The 20,384-nt window shown below is 63.9% G+C and overlaps 1 protein-coding gene across 1 annotated transcript; it reads right to left on the reverse strand.

Moving 5' to 3' along the window:
• Window positions 1-178: 178 nt before the first annotated feature.
• Window positions 179-18,408, reverse strand: LAMC3 (laminin subunit gamma 3). Its single transcript, XM_068414049.1, has 28 exons — window positions 17,964-18,408; window positions 13,840-14,144; window positions 13,518-13,648; window positions 12,504-12,670; window positions 11,913-12,101; window positions 11,639-11,756; window positions 11,460-11,558; window positions 10,999-11,135; window positions 9,430-9,546; window positions 8,966-9,164; window positions 8,643-8,755; window positions 8,160-8,378; window positions 6,130-6,318; window positions 5,802-6,047; window positions 5,304-5,457; window positions 5,072-5,214; window positions 4,812-4,990; window positions 4,581-4,719; window positions 3,945-4,150; window positions 3,555-3,631; window positions 3,287-3,421; window positions 2,840-2,984; window positions 2,555-2,716; window positions 2,125-2,227; window positions 1,813-2,012; window positions 1,403-1,549; window positions 1,113-1,212; window positions 179-423 (listed from the first exon to the last, which is right to left on the reverse strand). Exons 1-28 carry the CDS (start codon window positions 18,391-18,393, stop codon window positions 179-181), a joined length of 4,794 nt encoding a protein of 1,597 aa, XP_068270150.1. The 5' UTR covers window positions 18,394-18,408.
• Between the last annotated feature and the right edge of the window lie 1,976 nt (window positions 18,409-20,384).

The raw sequence follows: 20,384 nt of genomic DNA on the forward strand, positions 1-20,384 counted from the left end.
TGGCTGAAGTCATGCTGCAGAGCCTGAACCGGTGCAGACAAGGCCCTGGGGTGTGATATTGAGTGGTGGGCAGTGTGAAGAGCAGGGGGAGGGATCGATGCAGGGTGTCCTTCACTCTGCCATTCCCCGTGCAGCGGAGCACGGAGGTGATGGAGCAGTAGCCAGAGACCTGTCACTGTCACTTAGGGCAGCTCTCGGGGAGGCTCCGCAAAATGTCCTCCAGGTTCTGCTTGTCAGCCCGGATCTCAGCCAAGTCGCTCTCAAACGCCTGGATCTTCTCCTGCTGCCGCTCCGCTTCATGCCGCAGCAGGCTGAGCTGGGTGGCCAGGGTGCCCGGCGTGGCCAGGCGCAGCCACAGCTGCTCCAGCTGCAGCCGCCCAGCACCCAGCACCGCCTCCGCCTGCGCCGCTTGCTCCAGGTTGCCTGGGCAAGGGGAGAGGACATGGATGAGAGGCAGAAAGCTGGGCAGGCTTTCTGGACAGGATGAGAGGCTCTGGACATGCTCCAGGGGCTCAGATCCTGGGCATCAGGCAAGCTGGAGGGAGTGGGTGCAGCGGGGCGTGGAGGCATTGCAGCTTCCCAGCGATCACAGATAAGCAAGTAAGAAGAGTGTGGCTCCAGGGAGGGCCTGGGCATGTCTCTGTCTTTTACAGATGGGTGATGATTTCCACCCCTTTGCAAAATTTTTCGGACGGAGGAGTACTGGAGCACTCAGAAATGTAGCCAGATGCTCAAAGCAGGAGGAGCTGGAGCAAAACCAACCAGCAACAAGGAGCAAACCCAGCCCAACACCTCCCTCGGCTCCAAAGGGACCGAGCCCTTGACCCAGCCCTGCTCTGCCTGGAGATGCCAAGGGAGATCAGTGTCCCCACACCAGGCGTGAGCACACACATTCAGCAAGCCCCGATTCATTCTGCACAAGGGCTTTCCTCAAGACGTGACCCCTCAAGAAGCTTTGCTAAAAACGCTGAGCAATCTCAGCCGAAGGGCACTCAGCTCAGCTGGGATGGCCAACGAGCAGGAGACCCAGTGCCAGCAAGCAGGAGAGCCCCGGGCCCTGACAGCCTGGCCCTTCCCCGGGAGCCTGCACCCCGCTCCCACCCAGGTCTCACCTAGGCTGCTCAGCAGGTCATTCAGGGTCTCAATGTCCGAGATGAGCGAGCCCCGGGCTTCCTGAAGACTTTTTGCCATCTCACTCACCTCTGTTCCCACCTTCCAACACAGACAGACACCCAGATCAGGGACACTGTTGACCCTTGGCTGGACTGGAGAGGGGAGGGGGTCCCAGGAATGTCCCCAAGGCTCTCCCCATACAGCCAGGTTGCTCCCTATGCTTTGGGCTGTGGGAAAAGCCCCTTCCAGGCTCTGGAGGACACGACCTGCCCGAGGGGACCCGACTCACCTGGTGTGCTTCCTCCATGTCCCTCCTGAGCTTCTCAGCCATATGCTCCTGCCGGGAGAGCTCCCGCTGGGTCTCGTTGGCACGTGTGGCGAGCTGGCTGGCGTGCTTGCGGGCCTGCTTGCTCTCCTGCAGCACAGCCTGTGCCCTCTGCAAAGGGATGGAGATGAGGACAGTCACCTGGGGACACGCAGGAGGGACCGCGGCTGGCTCCTAGGCTGGAGCCCTGGTTGGGTGCATCCCCCGGGTCTGCACGCAAAGGTGGGCTGTGCTGGAGGGGCAGCAGAAGCTGTATTTGGGAGCTCTGTGGCTCTGCCTGCAACAGGCTGGGCTCTGCCTGTGACGGCTGCCAGCCTGGCCGTGCCCCACAGCCTGGTGCGGGCTCCCCGCACCCCACATCCCTCCGCTCAGACCTTGGCACTCTCCTCCGAGACTTGCTCAGCCTCCCCAGCCGTCCTCCGGGCTGTGGTGGAGATGGACAAGGAGTTTCCCAGCATCTTCTCTGCCTGTTTAATCTTCCTCTGGGCCTCCACCATCGCCCTGTCCCGCACAAGTGTCATCTTCCTGCTCAGGGCAGCCTGGCCCTTCCGATGCCCCAGCACCTTCCTCATGCCTGTGGGGACAACCTGGCTGTCACCAAACTGCCTGTTTCTCCCTTTGTCATCCAGAGGCAGCGTGGTGAGAGCCGAGCTGTGGCCGGAGTTGCTCTGGCTGGTGCCTTTTACCTTCCAAGCTGGCCAGGAGGGACTCTGCATCGGAGAGCACGGCTTTTCCATGTGAGACGGCCGAGGTAGCTGTGCTGTGCGCAGAGCCAGCCTGGTCCCGCAGCTGGGGAGAGGAGAGCAGGAGTGAGGCCGGGGAGGGAGAGAAAAGCTGCACCCAGATGGGAAATGTGGGTGCCAGCCCGCCCCTGCTCGGCAGGTGAGCTCCTTGGGAGATCTGTGAGCCCGAGGGGAGACGTCTGCCAAAACCCTCTGGCTACAGGCATGGTCCCTCTGGTCACTGGAGCAGCAGGGGATGGGGCTCACCACCCCGTGCCCTGGGTGGGAGGCAGGAGAGGCATGCACCCGGCGTTCCCACAACCCCGGCTGGCACAGGGGGTCCCTCCCATCACTTATTTTGCAGGGACACCCCACACAAGTGAGCAGCACTTACCTGCTCGAAGCCACAAGTCCTCTGCAGCTCCTGGCGCAATCCGGCTGCCAGACTGCGGGACGCCTCGATGGCCTGCCGAGCCGATGGCTCCTGCGCTTCCGCTGCCTGCTCCAGCGCTGCCAGGTCCCGTGCCAGGGCTCCAGCCTGTGCCAGCAGTACCTGCTGTGGGGTCAGGGGTGCCAAAGGCTCCACAGAAGCATCCCCCAGCCCGGGAGGCAGCGCTGCCCAACAGGTAAAGCGAGGGGTAGGGACGCGAGCAGGAGCCTTAGCTTGGGCGCTGCTCACCTGCCCCAGTGCAGCCTCCTGCAGAAGTTTCTCGGCCATGTCTGCGTTTGCCCCCTGCACGGCTGCGAGAGCTCTCCTGGCCTCCGCCGCCACCTCCGCCACGCCAGCGCCCAGCTCCTCCCGCGCCCGCTGGATTTCCTCGTACCTACGGGGACAGGATGCTGCGGTCACCCGGGGCCCTCCGGTCCCTCGAAGGCTGGAGGTAATGGCTTGGGACCTGGCCCTGGGCATGGATGTAGGGGGAAACGCTGGGCAAAAGGGCATGAAACACCCCCAGCATGGAGCAGCCTGGCTCTCTGCTTTGCAACACTGCAGTGCAATGAGTTTGACAGGCCTCAGTCATGCCGGGCAGGTGCCAAACCACCACGAGAGTCCTGTAACAGGGACCTGATCAGAGGCAAGGGGCTGCAGTGCCCTGCCAGCCCCCTGTTTCTGCCAGCCCCTCACCCGGCCTCCAGCTCACGCTGCACCTCCTGCGTTGCGTTGCCCTGCAGCAGGCTCCGCAGGAGCTCGGCGCTGGCGTTGGAGGCACGCAGAGCTCTCCCCACCACCGCCTCCACCTGCGCCGCGGCGTCCCCGTGGCTGCAGGGACAAGGACACCCAGAGACCTGATATTAGGATCGGCCTCCTGGGACAGGGGCGGCCGTCCTGCACCCCCAGCCGGGCAGGCAGCCTTCTCCGCCTGTGCGTGCCGGGTTCAGACTTGCGAGCGCACCTCTCGGCCAGCGCCCGTGCCTCCAGCGCCCGCTGGCTCCAGTTTGTGGGCTGCTGAGGGATTTCCTGGGGAATCTCCTTAAAATGCAAACAGTGACACTGAGACCGTGGCAGGGAACAGAGACCCCCCCAGACCCCACCAGCCCAGCACCAACGAGAACCTCGCCAAGGGCTGGAGGAGGTTTGCAAACAGGAGCGAGCAAAGCAGACGGCTCCTCCTGGCTCAGCTGCAGGGAAGAATGTACCCACGCAGCTCTCCCACTCACCCGCCGTGCTGGTCACATCCCACCCCACAAGTCCTGCACATCCCACTGCCCCCCAGGATGGCCACCAGCCTCCCCAGGATGGCCACCAGCCCCGCCGTGAGCCTGGGGCCAGGGGGAGCCCACACCGTGGTAGCCAGGGTGTCCGCAGCGTGCAGGATCTCCCACTGCGCCGACTGCAGCGTGGCCCCGATCTCCGACAGCAGGACGCAGGTCTTGGGGGGTCCATGGCCGGAGCAGCCGGTGGCCTGGCTGACCTTGCTGAGACGGCCCCGCGCGGTGCCCAGCGCCCCTGCCAGCTGCCCCACCTGCGCCGAGAGGGCAGCCCGGGCACCTGTGGGCAGAACAAGCGGTTGCTCATTGCCCACGGGGGTGCTCAGAGCTCCCCACTTGCCTGTGGGGCTGCCCCATGGCCAAGCACCCCATCTTGGTGGAAGACAGTCCTTCCTGGGTGCTCAGGAGGGACCCAGGGATGCAGCACCCCCAGGGCACCCCCGTGCCAATGCTCAGCCCCCAGTAACCCCCATCACCAGCTGCCCAAAACCCCACAATCACAAGCAAGTGCCCTGTCCTACACAAAAAGGCATGGCCCCCCTGGCTGTCCTCCCCCTCCTGGTCACCCCATTGCCCATGCTGAGCCCAGCTCTGACCTGGGACCTCCTTGCACCCACCCCACATGTCACAGCACCCTGTGGGAGCAGGGTGGCCCCGCAGGGGTGACATGGGGCTCCCCCCATGGTGGAGGGAAAGGGTGTCCCCCCTACCCTGCAGAAGGTGAGGGCTGGGCAGCCCGTCTCCCCGGGGCGCATCTCCCAGCACGGGGGACTGGCCTGGGCGGGTGTCACAGCCTGGTTCTTGCAGCCATTCCTCCATCTCCTGCAGCCTGGCCTTCAGCTGGTCGGCCTGCAGGTGAGACACAGGGGGACACGGGGGAGACAGTGAGGCAGCGCGGGGGCCGCAGTGCTGCGCCCACCTCGGCAGGGCACGGGCCGTACCTCATCCTTCACCAGCCCGTAGCAGGCAGGACACTGCTGGCAGCGGGAGCTCGATGGGTCCGGGAAGAAGTTGGCCTGGCACTGGTCACACTTGTAGCCCACAAAGCCAGGGCGGCAGAGGCAGGTGCTGTTCTCGTGGCACTGTGGGGTGACGGAGCCCAGCGGGGAGCAGTTGCAGGCTGCAACGGTGGCAGAAAGGCGTCACGCCACGGCTGCGAGCCCCGGTTTAGGGGCTGAGGCGCTGCCCCCATCCCTGTTACCTCGGCAGCCCGTGGCCGAGAAGCCGAAGAAGCCGTGGTGGCATTGGTCACATCGCTTCCCCGTAACGCCGGGCTGGCAGGAGCACTGCCCCGTCACCGCGTGGCACCCGCTCTCCCGTGACCCCATTGAGTGGCATTCACAGCTGGCACCGGGGGTGGAGGGTGATGAGACCAGAGCCGGGGACGCAGAGCACTGCTGTCCCCTTGCAGCCCCACGCCATGCCCCACTCACCTCCTGCACCCCACGGCGGGCTGCAGGCCGTAGTAGCCGGGCTGGCAGAGCCCACAGGCTCTGCCCATCACGTGTGGGAGGCAGCGGCACTGGCCCGTGTCGGGATCGCAGCCCTCCAGCCTCGGGGTTGAGCCAGCGGGGTTGCAATCACAAGCTACAGGAGACAAAATACTGCTTCCATCCTGGTATGGGGCTGGCAGATGGGACAGTGGGAATGGGGCACCGGGGCTGAGCCGCCCATAATGGGGAGGGTCACATCCCCGCCATCAAACAGGGCTCCGAGGGGCAGAGCCCCTGCAGACCAGGGTATCTCCAGGGGAGGACAGCAGTGGAGGAAGGGGGCAAAGGCTGTTCCTGAGTATTTGGGGCCAACCCAGACCATCCATCAGCCCCTAAACCCACTGGGCATCCCCCTTCCACCCTCTGCCTCCACGGCTGGGAGGATTTTGGCCACATGGGAGCTGGCAGAGTAGGGCCAGCCCTCGGGGCCGTACGTACGTGCACACTTCCCGGCAGGGTCAGGAGCCAGCGCGTCCCCGTAGAAGCCCGGCCGACACCTCTCACAGTACTCGCCCGTCGTGTTGTACAGGCAGCGCAGGCACCGGCCGGACACGGGGTCACAGTTCCCCACGGCGTTGAGGTCCATGTTCCCGTGACACTGGCAGGGGATGCAGGGGCGCACGGGGCCCCTCTGTCCCAGGGGGTCCCCGAAAAACCCATCGTCGCAGAGCTCGCAGCGTTTTCCTGGGGAAGACGAAGAGGTGGGGAGGGTCTGGCTGTGCCGGCGCTGCCTGCACCTCCCTCGCCCGCCCACCCCCAGCCTCACCTCTCTGCCCCGGGGGGCAGTGGGTGCAGACCACCTCCCCGCTGCCTGGCACCTCGGTGCAGGGCGAGCGGCCGGGGCAGGGGCACGGCTTGCAGTCATCGAAGCACCCTACGAAGGGGTTGCCGTAAAAGCCGGGGCTGCAGCGCTCGCAGGAGGGACCTTCTGTATTATGCAAGCACTGGCAGTGCCCTGTGAGGAGGAAAACAGAGCTGAGGGTCTGCAAAAACACAGCCCTGGATAACAGCGGGGACCCCGGGAGGGATGGAGAGCCAAGTGCTGAGAGGGGTGTGCAACCCCAGCCAAGGGGTCATGCTGGGATTGCCCATCCCCAACCAGGACTCGGAACATTTTCCCTCCTTGCTCAAGGGAGAAGGTTTTGGAGAGGACGCCGGGGCCCCAGCGCCAGCCCTGTGCTCCCCCGCGGCGGGGGAACGTGGTGGCACTGGCGCACGCAGGCGGCACCGCCGACTCCACAGAGCCTCTCGGCGCCTGCCATAATCCACACCACATTTCCCAGTGCCGAGGCGCCGCGCTCCCAGCCTGGCACGGCGAACACCCGGCGGGGAGCGAGCGTCTCCTTGCGAGCCCAGCCGAGCCCGTGAGTCAGCTGGGAGGAGGAGGAGGAGGAAGGCTGCTCCAGGAACTCCCCACACCTCCAGGCAGATGCTCTGCTTGACTGGAGAGAGAGAGAAGGAGCCAGGGGGAGGATTTTTGCCCATGAGTTGTGGGGTCAGACCAGGCGGGTTGCGCAGGAGGGAACGGGTATTTTTCCATTTTCCCCACACCCAGGCGAAGCAGGATGGTGGAAAAGAAAGGAAAAGTGGGTGGCAGGAAGGGGTGGAAAAATAAACGAAAGGAAGCATGCGGACTGGCAGCGCCCGGGCCAGGACAACAAAAGCCTGGCCCCATCCCTGATGACTGCGGTCGGCGGCACCAGCCCCGGCTCCGTGCGATGAGGCAGAGTTTGCAGCGCTGGTGCTGCGTTTCCACAGCACAACACCTCGTCCAGCCCTTCCCATCCCGGCCGGACACTGTGGTCGCCCCTTGCCAAGGGGAGCCGGCCAGCGAGGAGCCCCAGGGGCTCTGTCCGGGTACCAAAAGCATCACCTTACTTCCAAGCTCCTTTCAGCGCCGCTCGGAGCTGCCGCTCTCTGTGGGGCTGGACGGGGAGTGAGGCAGCACCTCACGAGCCCCTCACGGCTCCGATCTGCCTTTCCCCAGGGCTGACAGCAGCGAGGCTGGTGCTGGGTTCATGCAGCCCCCTCGAGCTCCAGGGCAGCCGTTTGCAGTCCTGCCTCCCTTCCCTGATCAAAGCCACCCAGGCACTTTGCCTGGCAGGAGGGGGGAGAGCCAACACCCCCCAAACCACCCCGGACACAGCCCTCCTGCCCTGAAGACTTTGCTTTTTCCTCCCTCCAAGCCACAGTCCCTGCTGCAGTTCCACACCTCTGAGCTGGATCTGGAGGCAGAGCAGGGCTTGGGCTGGCAGCACGAGAGCCGGCACCTCTGGTGCCTTCCCACAAGCCTGGCACCGCCATGTTTTCCTGCTCTTTTTCTTGTTTCTCTGCTCAGGTTCACCCTCAGTTCGCAGGCGCCAGGGCTGTGCCGTCCTGCTCTGCTCCTTGGGTAGTGATGCCGCCTGTGAGACCCATCCTGGCAAAACTCTGCCTCTCTCCTGCCCTGACCCCTGCCTCCCCACTCCTCTGAGGACCAGCACCCTTCTTTTCTCCTCCTTTAAGATCATAAAGTACTACGAAAGATGCCCCTCTGACTATAAATTACCACCATTATTGCAGTTCACGAATTATCTCTGTCTCTGCAGTTATGAACCAGTCCCTATAACCAGCTAAGCAATTCCACTTGCAAGGTTTGGGTACCAGAACCTCACGGACAGTTTCCAGCATCTCTCACAAAGAAGCAATGACACAGATTTGTCACCTGTGCACGCAGCGATGGGGCAAGGGGGGGGGGGCTGAGGGGTGAGTGGGGGGGGCTGAGCGGTGAGTGGGGGGGGGCTGAGGGGTGCATACCTGCAAGGGGGTGGCAGTCCCCATGCTGGTTGCAGGCGCAGGGCACGCAGCTGACGAAGGGGCCACCAAAGGGCATCTCCCGCTTGAAGCCGGGCGCGCAGGACTGGCAGAACTGCCCGGTGTATCCCAGGGGACACGTGCACTCCTCCACCCAGCCTGCCCATGCCCCCGGCCCAGGGCGAGCGGACGTGAGCTGGACCTCGCTCAGGGACAGCCTGCCTGTGAGGGGGGAGAGCGGCGTGAGGGTGGGATGGCAACATCCCCCAGCCCTGCTCTCTCCATCCTGCCTGGAAATGCTCCAGACAGGTATAAGAGACCCCAAAATACATCCTGGAGAGCTCAGGGGTGTTCGCAGAGCAGAGTCAGCCCCTGCCCCAACACACCCCCTGCAATGCCTCTCGTCCCCGAGAGCCTGATGCTGCTCCGATGTCCCCGTCCCCGTCCCAGCTTGGTCCCCATGGGGACATTGCATGAGCCACCCACCTCGCGTGGGGCCGCGGTTGACGCGGAGGCGGAGGGCTGTCAGGTTGGAGAGCAGGCGCTGGAAGCTGAAGGCTGACAGCAAGGGCTCTGCACCCTCCTCTGCCTCGTGCAGTCTGTTGGAGAAGGAGCGTGGGAGGAAGGACAGGGCCAGCCTGACAGCCACCCACTGCAGGACAGCTCGGCCCGGGTGCTGCGGGCACAGTTAAAGCCCCGAGGTGGGCAGGGAGCAGGGCTGAGCCCCACAGCACAGGGCAGCCCAGGTGAGATCAGACACGTTGTGTCCCCAACCCAGACGAGGCTCCCCAAAGCGCCGTGACGGGTACCTGAAGGTGACAGCCTGCTTTCCGTGCTGGGGCTGGCTCTTGCTGCTGGACATGGTGATCTCCATCCCCTCGCCCTCCAGCACCAGCTGGACCTGGAGCTGGGGCACCCCGATCTCCGTCCCCGTCCCATTCCCCTCCACTCCCAGCAGTAGGGTCAGAAGCTGCCCGTAACTGAGACGCTGGTTCTGCAGAAACTTCTCTGCAAGGGGAGAGAGGAGCAAAGTCTGTAGGACACATAGTCCTGTTCCCACCAGCATCACCAGGAGCCACAGTCACCCTCCTGAAGCAGGGCCAGCTCCAACCAGGGTCCCAGCCCACCGCCCTGATCCCCCCCACTGCCTCGTGTTACCAAAACACTCTCAGCTCTGGGATGGAGCACAGTGCCTCGAGGTGGGATGTCCCATGGGAGCACCGGCGGGTCCCCACAGCAGAGCAGGACCTCAGGGACCCGGCACACACAATACCTGGTGCAAGAAAATCCACTGGCTCCTCTCCATCCCGCTCGGTGACGATCTCCCCATCAGCCCAGCGCAGAGGCAGGTCCCCCGTGCCTGGAGCCGTGGCAGCCCAGCCCTCCAGCCCTGCGTGACGGCACACAGCGATGGTGCATGGGCAAAGGGAGCAGCAAGTCCCCACGAGCCCAGCACCATCGAGGTGCTGCTGTGGGGGGCTCTGACCCTCCTCCTGAGACTCTCCAGGGTCTTGTAAGGGGCCGGAGCTCTGTAACTCGGGCTCTGCACTCTCACGTGCTGGAGAGTGGCCCCAGCCACTCTCCTGGCTGTTTATTTTCTTAGATTTGGAGGAAATTATTATCTTTAAACTTTTGCCCCGCTGCCTGTGCTGCGGTTCCAACGTTACCATGGGCTGGAGAGTGCAGGAAGCCCAGGGAGAGACGGGGAGTAATTGCATTAAGTTGGTTTCCTTCGGAAATCAGTTAAACTCCTCCCACACTCCCCAGGGTTCATCATTTCTTCCAGCCAAACGCTTGGAAATCCCTCCCCAATTCTCAAACCATCCCGAATTTGGACCCTTTCACCCAGCACGGGACACTTCCAGCTGATGCGGGTTGGGGAGCGCTTTGGGGAGCGGGGCTGTAGGAGGGCGGGTGGCTGTGCCCAGCCCCGTGCTGCCCGGCCGTGCTGAGCCCCTTACAACCCAGCCCAAGGCTCTGCCACGTCTGTCCCTACAGGAGCAGCCCCAAATTGGCTGCGTGAAGGGGTGGAAAAAAGTCTCTGTTTAAAGCCTGGCTCTGTTTCAAGGCTGTGGAAGACGTTACAGCAGCACAGCGGTTGGCAGCGTGGTTTAAAGGCGATCGGGATAAACCCACGCCTGGCGTGTTCACCGCCGTGGGATGAGCCAGGCTGCCCACGCTGGGTGCCTGTACCCTGCCGGGGTGCGGGGTGGGGGGGTCCCGGAGAGCGGGAGCTGCAGTGGGGGCCGCGGGGTGCCCGCAGCTGGGGCTGCACACGTGGGGCTCTGTGGCAGATGGCAGGGTGTCCCCGAGCATCCCGCACACATCCAGCCCTGCCACACACAGCCCTGGCTACAGCGGGGCAAGAGCACCCCATCCCGCTCCCCTGGCCCCCATCTCTGCTGCCTCATCCCAGCTGAGGGCAGGGAGAGGAGGGAATAAGGGGGGAAGTTCCCACCAGGCTCCATCCTTTTACTTTTTCTCTTTCTGAGCTGGTTTTTAGTGCTTCTGCAGTCCCTGGTGTGGTAAGATGGCTGTGCCCGGCCCTGCAGCCGTCCCTGAGCCATGCACAGCCCCGCTAGCAGGTCAGCATGGAGGGATGCCGTGGGCAGACAGAGAGAGCCCATCCCCACAGAGCTGGGGGCAAAAGCAGAGGTTTAACAGCAAAACAGGGGCAAGCCAGAGAAATCACCCTCAGCCATCACCACCAGTCAGCCCCAAAGGAGGATTCTCAGCCCCAAAGGGGGATGCTCAGCCCCAGCCTTCTCAAACTACCAGAGTTTTTTGGCTGGAGTTTGCGCAGCTGTGCCCTCCGTTTCGCCCAGGGCTGGGGGGTCGGTACCTTGGCTGAAGTCGGAGAGGACGTGGGTCACCTCGTAGCCATCTGCCGCCGTGCAGGCAGTGGAGTGGCCGTAGCAGAAGCAGCTGGTGCAGCCGGTGGGGTTGTGGGGCTGCAGGTTAAACCAGCCTGGCTGGCACCTGGACATGGGGAGGAAACAGGAGCACATGGCATGGGGCAGGCAGAGCTGTGGGGGACCACAGCGGCATCCCAGGGGGACACTGGCAGCTCTGAGCAAGCCGAGTCCCAGTGGTCCAGAGGGATGCAGCCCCATGGCCTCACCAGCCAGGGCCTCTGCGGGGAGCAATCCCGCAGGTTTCCCATGGCAAAGTCGTGTGTAGGGGCTGGGGAAGCAGCGATGCCTCACGGGGGTGAAGACGCCTGCCCTGCACCACCCACGGAGCCCTGGCATCGATCCCAGCCTGGAAAGGGGCCGTGGTCTCATCCCATCCCGCGGTGCTTACCTGTTGCACAAGTGCCCCTCCACCCTCTCCTTGCAGGTGCAGTGCCCCGTGTTGGGGTCGCAGGTGCCCACGCTGCCTGCGGGGTCGCAGGCACAGGGTCTGGATGGGGCGAGATGAAGGTGCGAAGTGAGCCCCGGTCCCGTCCCGCTGCTCCTGCCCGGGGTCGGGCTCCTCCTCACCTGCAGCCGCCTGCACTGAGGCTGTGATAACCGTCCTTGCAGCGCTCGCACTTCCAGCCCGTCACGTTGGCTTTGCAGAGGCAGGTCCCCGAGCTGTCACACTGGGGCTGCAGGGAGCCTGCGGGGACCCCGGCCAGCCCTGAGGCTCAGCCCCAGCCGGGGAGATGGGGAGACCCCGGGCAAGGGACAACCGACCAAATCCCCCCCTCCCAGCCGAGCCCCGGCTAGGGCAGGGGTTTTGCACGGGAGCGCGGCTCGGAGCAGCCCCGCGCACCTTCGGGGTGGCAGTGGCAGGGCTGGCAGGGTGCCCGCGGGTCCCAGCGGTAGTGGTTCTGCCGGCAGCGCTCGCAGCGCGGCCCGGCCGTGTTGTCGCGGCAGTTGCGGCAGCGGCCCCCGTGCCCGCTGCGCCGGTACAGCTCCGGGTCGTAGGCGCACTCGTCCGAGCGGCCGCTGCAGTTGCAAGCTGGGGGGGGAGGCAGAGGGATGGTCAGCACCTGGGGGCTCACCCAGGGGTTATAGCAACCTCCTGGGGGGCTGGATGAGCCGGGGGGTCTCGCTTGGCTCAGCAGTGCGAGCTTTCGGCAGCGCCTCGGCCATGTGGAGCGGAGGGCAGTGCGGCACCACGCACGGAGCAGACGGCTGCACCCACGGGGCACGGAGATGTCTGGGGATCCTCGGGGTCATGCTGTGAAGGGGGGCCCTGGGGTGCGAACCCTCCCTCCCTGCCCAGAGCAGCCTCTCAAGATGGAGCAGGTGCTTTCTTCCCATGCGGGAAGGGCAGAAGCTACCGGACAAGCAGCACCAGTGTGGCCCGTGGGGGCCGGCCGCGCGCCCTGACCGCGGAGCCAGCGCGGGCCGTACTCACGGAGACACTCGTTGGCGGCCTCGGCGGTGCCGCGCGCCCAGGGCCGGTCCTGGTAGAAGGGCTGGCAGCGCTCGCAGTCGGCGCCGGCCGTGTTGTGCTGGCACACGCACACCAGCCGCCCGGCCTCGTCCGGCGCGCACTCGCTGGCGTGGCCGTTGCATTTGCACCTGCAGCGAGACCCCGGTGCGGGGACGAACCGCTCTGAGCGCCAGTGTGGGCAGCAGCCGGCAGCGGGACGGTGCCCAGGGTGTGCACCGTGTGGCCCTGCTGCGTGGTCGGCTCGCCCAGGGCGGCCATGGGGTGAGGAACGGGGCAGAAAGCAGCTCCGGCTGTGCGGCGTCGAGGCCGCCCACCGTGTCCCAGAGGCGCTCCCGGCCTGGCCAGCTGGGAGGTCACACGCTGAGGGTGGCCCCTGCGAGATGCTGACCAGCTCCAGCTGCTGGGGCCCAGGGAGACGACAGCAGCAGGGGCTGCCGGCACTGGGATGGAGAGATCACCCACTGCCCCAGGAGAAGGGCACGGGCAGCACAGCCCATGGGCAGCACCGAGTGGGTGCCACTGATGTCTCTGTCCCACATCAGCTCCCCCATCCCACCAGCAGCTGCTCTGGCTCCTCGGGCTGTGGCCGTGCCAGCTCCAAGCTCCTCTACCAGCCTCTGTGGCCTTGGGACATCTCTCTGCTGACACCCCAGGACCCCTCTTTTGCTGTGCCCAGGGACCAAGCAGGGTCACAGGAGGAGCAGCACAAGCTGCGCTGCCATTAAAAGCCATGGGGCTGGGAGGGGGCAAAGCAAATACAGCTGGTGGCCAGTGGGGGGAAGACCTCCTTTGTGCACAGCTCAAAGGGTTTATCACCCGTCTCTGCACTGCCAGCTCCAGTTCACAGGTGGAGGCAGCCACATCTGAGCAGTTTGCCCCAACACCGCAATTCAAACAGGACCGAGGTGGGGAGCAGCCCCAGCCCCATGGCCCCTGGAAAGTCTCCCCACTCCTGCCCTCACCCCAGCCCCTCACCTGCCACCAACAGAGAAGTCGGAGATGGCATAATAGTACGACTGCAGCACCTTGGGGTCCTTGAAGATGTCATCCCCGAACGTGTTGAGCCGGTTCAAGGAGATGAGCAGGTCGGTGACGGTCACCCACTCCTGCAGGGGACACGGGGAAGGCGCCTTGGCGAGGGTTCTGGGCCCCCAGCTCCCCACCCCAGCCGGGATTCATCGTGCACCTTTTCCTCTGGGGGTGCAGGGCATCACCAGTGCTTTTACCCCGGGTGGCTGCATTAGCACACCCAGTCCTGGGGGACCACGCACCCACCCTCCTCCTACCCCGACAGCACCTGCAGCGCGGGGCTCCCGTCGAAATTGTAGGCGCTGGGCCGTCCCTCAAGGGTGGAGAAGGCCACGTTGCCCCCGCTGAGCGGGGAGATGTCGCTGAACTCGTCGGTGCAGAAGGCCACTTGCTCGTCCTCCCCTGGGCGCAGGTAGTGCCGCTGTCGCTTCCCGTAGGTCTTCTCGCAGGACGCGCTGTAGTACTGGAAGGGCACCCAGGGCCCCTCGGCGCGGCTGCGCTTGTAGATGGCAAAGCTCTCGGGGCGGCTCGTGTGGAACTTCAGCCGCACGTAGGTGATCTCGTAGGCTTTGCCTGGGGACAGACGCACCACGCCGTCACCCCAGCTGCCTGGTGGGCACCGCAGCCTGCGCCAGGGCTGACATTATCCCGGCGCCCTGTCCTGCATGGTTGCCAGCATCCCACCGCGGGCACCGTCCCCCTCTCCCCATCACAGCTAAAAGAGGAGCATTCTTGTTCAAAGCAGAAGTCACCCTCTGGCTGCCCTTAACCAGCTCCTTGCCGCAGCCCAAACCCCGGCCAGCCCCAAATCAGCTCTCACCCCACCGCAGCCACCCACCCATTGCCTGGATGCACCAGGCAGGTTGCATGGGCAAGGAGCCGGTGCAAAGCCAGGCTCTAACCGGGGGAGAGCCCTGGAGGCTGCCCAGGGAGGGTGGGGAGTCTCCTTCTCTGGAGATATTCAAACCCGCCTGGACAAGACCCTGTGCACCATGCTCTGGGTGACCCTGCTTTGGCAGGGGTTGGACTGGATGATCTCCAGAGGTCCCTTCCAACCCCAACCGGTCTGGGACTCTGTGAGAAGAGTCAGGCCCCCGAGCAGCATCCCCGGGGCAGCGGTGCCACAGGGATGGGGAGAGGGCAAGGGTCAAGGCCGGTCTCTTCCCAGGGAGCCCTGTGCCGGGAGCCAGCATTGCTGCCGTCTTTGCTGGGATGAAGACAAAGAGAAGCCGCCAATCCCCAGGGCAGCCCGCAGAGCTCTGAAAGCGCTTGAAAGAATTAGCAAAAAAAGAGGAAAGAAAACACCAAAGTGAACATCAGAACTGCTTAATTGCCAGAGATGAAGGACCAGCTCAAAGACTGGATTGCTCCATAACAGCACAAAACAATTAACTGCAAGGGTTTGGCTTTATTTGAAAAGATAATGAGTTGGGAATGTTAGAGGGGTTATTCCGGGACTAGGAAAACAAGCCTTTAATTGGGCCCATATGAATACTGTCGCGTATGTGCTGCGACTTTGCTGCGGGGAGCTGAGGCAGCCCGGCTACCGGCGCTGGGAAAAGCAGCTGCCTCCCATCAGGGACGCGGGGAGCGCCCGGCCAAGTGCCTGGGGGGGGACAGACCCGCTCACAGCCCACCTGGAGGTGACAAGGGCCAAGAACGGGGCTGTCCCACTGCTGTTGTGCTCCCCTCGGGGACCCCTCCGGGCTGGGGGCAGCAGGAGTGCCCCTGCCCTGCACCCCATGGGGGGGACGCCCAGCAGGCGCCAGATCCCAGACAGCGCGGTCCCGGGGGGACGTCTACCAAAACAGCGAGGTCGGGGCCGTCGCCTCCCGGAGCAGTTTTCTCTGGGAGAGGAAGGGAGCTCAGCGCTGCGTCAACAAACTGCCCCTGCCCCGAGCGGCCCCGCGCGAGGGGAGGGGGTGGCTGGGCTGGGGGAGCCCAGGTGGTGCCTCCAGCCAGGATGGAGGAGACTCACTGCCGTGGGGAATCATCCCAAAGGAGCATGTGCTTTTCCCCACAGATGTTTTCATCAGCCAAATTCTGCTTAGGAAAAAAAAAATCCAGAAAATAACCCAGGGTGGATGTCTCGCCTTTCCTGCTCGGGAAGGTGTGGTGTGTCCCAAAGCCGGGCGGGCAGCAGGATGGGGACGCTGGGAGGGTGCACGGGCAGCTGAGGATGTGGGGTGATGGCACCAGGACCCCTGGGATGCTCTCCCACTTGTGCTGTCCTCCAAACAAAGTGTTCACCCACCTCCTACAGGGCCCACACTGCAGCTCGTACCCTGACAGGGGCTCCAGGTGGATGAGTTTGGAGAGGAGAGAGGAGCATGTGGGACGGTCACATCACCTGCATGTCCCCAGCCACCTCCAGCCCCCTGGCACCTCAGCTCCAGGCACCTGCCGCAGGCTTGCATCCCTCAGGACAATCAGAATCAGAGTCAGAGATGCAGATAACACCTAAGCTAAACACTGACACAGTGTTGGCATTCAGAGAGCTGCCCAAGGAGCCCCGGAGCCTGTTGCCTTCACAAGCCCGTGGATATTTTGGGTCCCTCCCTGACATCTGACAGGTAAACGCTACAGCCACGTGGGTTAAAAAACCCAATTACTCGGTGGAGCTCATGAGCGAAGACTCATCCTGGGCCACATCCCGAGGGGCTGGAAGAGCTTTTCCTTCATAACCCAAGTGAAAGCATTAAGGTAGCAACAAAAAGGTCTGCAGCTGGGACAGGAACGGGGCCCAGCGGCTATGGGAAAGGTCAGACAGCAAAGAGCTGGGCACCAAAATGGCACTTTTTAGCACAGTAAGTTACAGGAGCCGTGCAGGAACAAGGGTACATTTGCAGGGGGATGCTCTGGCTCAGGAAAGGACAAAGGGACTGGGTCTGATGATGAGCTTGGTGCAGCGTTATAGCCTTGAATGCGTTAATAGGAGACAGACACAGCAGGGTGGTCACAGGGACTGGACAAGACTCAACTGTAAACCCAAGTGCGGGGTCCAACGGGGTCTGCAGAGGAGCCGGGAAGAGCCAGGAGAAAGGCAGAGCCTGGGGAGCAAGCCCTGAGGCATGGGGAGCTCGGGCTGGGGCAAGGGGCTGCCGTGCACATCAGCGTGCTGGGAGCCCACACATACCCCCGTACCGAGGCGGGACCGGTGGCCACAAACTCGCCTGGCCGTCCCAGAGACGGCCACCAGCTCCCCGTGCCAGAGGCCGCAAGGAAGGAAACTCAGGTTGGAAGTCACCTGCAGTGGGGGGGGACCGGCCACTGGAGGAACCGGTGGTGGCTTGTTTGGGCATGGAGTTTGGCTACGCTCTAGGTCAAACACGAAGGAATTTGGGGCGATCCGACAGCCTGCGTTAGCTGGGCGAGGGGCCGGCAGCTCCCCTCCTGTGGGGCTGGCAGGAGCGGGGCTGGCTGGTTCCCCCAGCATCGCTTCCCGTGCCCGGCAGGGAGCCCAGCCCCGGCCCGGCGATGGGGACCAGATGGCCGCCCGCTCGCAGGGGGCTGGGAAAGCGGTGACCTCCACACAGCCGGGCAGCTCCCACGTCCCTGCTGGGGCACGCACGGACCCTCCGCTGTCACCCCACCCCGTCCACCGGGTCCCACCAGCACGGCTCCGTGCCACACCAGCACTCGGCTCTCCCCTTACTGGCTCCGACCACAGCCCCTCCGCTACCCCCCTTCGGCATGCAGATGGCAGGAGACTGCAGAGAATGAAGATTTTACAGCGCTGGTCAATAGCCAGGGTAGTTTAGATGGCAGGAAAATCTTAAGAAGGCTTTTTAAAATGCCAGGCACACCCCGTGAGTTTAAGTACTCCCCAAGCAGGCACCTTGCATAATATTTAAAATGTAGAGGGTCGGATCCCAGCTGGGGAAACCTGCCGGGGCTGCACGGGGTGTGCAGATCTCTGCCCACCCCGAGATGTAACAGGGGCGAAACGGCACGGGCTTGGCACCCGTGGTGCTCACCCCAGCGACAAGGCTCTCGGGGGGGGTCTGTGCTTCCCCCCCCGCTCTGCAAACTTGCATAATGGGTAAAAAGCAGCTTTGGGGGAACAGGAGAGCAGACACCCCGGGCACGGCTGGCTGGGAAGTGGCACAGGCGGGCGCAGCATCCTCACCCCGCAAGGGCCCGGGGCTCGGCTCATGGCCACAAGACCTTCCCTAGGTCTTTTCAGTGACCTACCCGCAGCACTTCACAGAGGGCACCCCCTCTCCTTGCACCCCCAAAAGCCCTGGGGAAGGTCCTGTCTTTAACCCAATAGCAGCCCCAAGAGCTGCAGGGTGCAGAAGCGTCCATCCCCCCCCAGCCATGCACCCGGGGCTCATGCACCCACCGCCCATTCCTCTCGCCGGCACCGCGGGGGCTCCCACGGGCACTTACCCAGGTGGAGGGTGATGTTGACGGAGTTGGGGTGCTGGATGCCGAAGGCCATGGACTGGCTCTGCCACCACGTGCTCTCCTCCTGGCTGTGGAAGTCGGTGAGGAAGGAGGCGTTGTGGTGGCGCTGGGGGTCGGTGGCATCGCAGCGGTGGCACAGGGCGCTGGCGTGGCGGGCGCCCATCTGCAGGCAATAGTCCTCGGGGGGGGACCCGCACGTGTTGGTGGCCTGGGTGGCCCGGCCAAAGGCGGCGTTCTCGAAGACGGGCATGCAGCGACGGGGCTGGCCCCGGGGGTCCCGGCAGGCGGGCGAGCCCCCCGTCCCCACCACCAGTGCCAGCCCCAGCAGGGCCAGCAGGCAGAGCCCGGGAGGCCATGCCATGGTGGGGCTCGTCTGGCCACGCTCTGAGCCTCCTCCTCCTCCAGATGGCATGGCCGGAGCAGGAGGGACGGGCTGGGATGGGACTGGATGGGATGGGACTGGATGGGATGGGACTGGATGGGATGGGTCCCCCTGCCCGGCACCTCCTCTCGCTCCGAGGTCCATCTTGTGGAAGCTGCTGGGAATGTCAAAAGCTTCATGTGTGAGCCCAGGCTGTGGGGTTTGGGCTTCCCCCAGACCTCCCTGGTCCCCAGGCCATGGGGTCAGGCAGGATGGGACCCCTCCGGTGGCATGCACCTGGCTCCATTGCTTCGAGGATGAGGGGGTCTGCACCTTCGGCTGCATGGATGGAGCTGAGCTCCTCCTTTTCTCAGCCCCTGGGATGAGCTCCTGGTGATACACGCCCCACTCGTGCATTTTCCCTTAAATTGGTGGGGGTCACCGCTTTTCCCACAGCCCCAAAATCAAGAGAGGGTGGGGGAAAGGCTTTGGAGCAGACCCAGCACCCTCTTCTCCCCCCACACTGATTTATGGGGACCCCACTGCTTCCCTCCTCGCCAACCCAGCTGGGTCGTGGCTCTGTGACACTCCCAATGCCTCCACACCAGCACCCACGAGCAGGGGTCCCATCCCTGCCCTCTGCCATGGGGCAGCCCAGTCCCCTGGACCAGGGCGAGGGCACATCCCTGTGGAGGCATCTCTGTGGGGTGACAAAACCAGATCGTCACCAGACCTCATTAGCAGCTGCTCAGGTAACACTATAGTCTGTGCCAGAGGGGATCCCTCTTGGGACTGTGGCACCCTCCAGATTTAACCCACGGGGACAGTAGGGTGACAGCAAAGGGGGATAGAGGTGGGCTGGCACGGTGCATGCCCCTGGGCAGACCCTGACCCCGCTCTGCAGGGGGTATGTGTGCAAAAGCCTCTGCCCCCCGCCCCGGCTCAGCTGAGCCCTGCAAACTTAGCCCTCATTTATAATTTAAGCTCCCTGCCTTTCCCTTCTACTCTTATTTATTTTATTCTCCTTCCCCGTACACGCTGTGGGAAGAAAGCACCGGGGGGAAGCTGTGAATCAGTCCCGGGCAGCGGCTCCCGCAGCAGCGCCGTTTCAAAGCCCCATTTCCATATATTGACCCGGGCTCTGACAGCCGGGGCCAGCTCAGCTGGGAAGGGTGAATTTCCCAGCACCGAGGAGCTCTGCGTCAGCTGCCTGGGAGCGGGCGGTCGGTGGCAAACCCACTGTCAGCCTCCACGGACAAAGACCAGGGTGTTCAGCTCAATAATTGCCCTGCGCATCTCCAGCACCGGTGTTAAGGGGATTTGCATCCTGCAGGGATGAGGTTTTCCAGGTGTTTTGCTTTCCCCTTGCTATAGAGGCTGCAAGCTCTGGGCAGGAGAGGCTCTCTTGGGTCACGGGTTTTCCACCTCCTCCTTGGGATGTTACACACCCCCAGGAGATTATTTCCCTGCTCAGCCCAACCCCTCTTGTAGAGGGGTCCACGTTAGAGAGTGATGAGCCACGTAACCAGGGCTCGGTGGCTGCTCGTGGGATGCTCAGTGGATTCCAGCAAAGCTGATGAGTACCCTGACCCCACCTCCTCCTCCAACACAGCCCACCCGGCATGGGGGGATGGCCCATGGGGCCAGAGCTTGACAGGAATCGGTGGTGACACCACCGTGCCCAGCTGTGGGGATGCTGCAGTTGGTGTGGGAGCTGCACATCCCCAGACTGATTGAGCTGCACCCCAGGCTGGCCGAGCCCCTCACCAGGCTCCTGTCGGCTCCTTGGGCCTGCCCAAGGAGATGCCCTACACTTACCATGCATGGGATGGTTGCTCCAGGCAGGATCTGGCCCCGGCTCGTGGTCTGGCACTGCTCCGAGACTGGCTGCTTCTGGTGACTTGGACTGAAGGCCAGATGGAAAAGCTCAGCTCCTCTCCCACGCACAGCAATTCCCTCTGGTCATGCTTCCTTGGGTCATCTCTGAGGGCAAACTGGAGAGGTGGGTGACCCCATCTCTGCACGTATTACCCCCCACAGTC

The sequence above is a fragment of the Nyctibius grandis genome, chromosome 16 (assembly GCF_013368605.1).
Source record: "Nyctibius grandis isolate bNycGra1 chromosome 16, bNycGra1.pri, whole genome shotgun sequence".
Classification (NCBI taxonomy): Eukaryota; Metazoa; Chordata; class Aves; order Nyctibiiformes; family Nyctibiidae; genus Nyctibius; species Nyctibius grandis.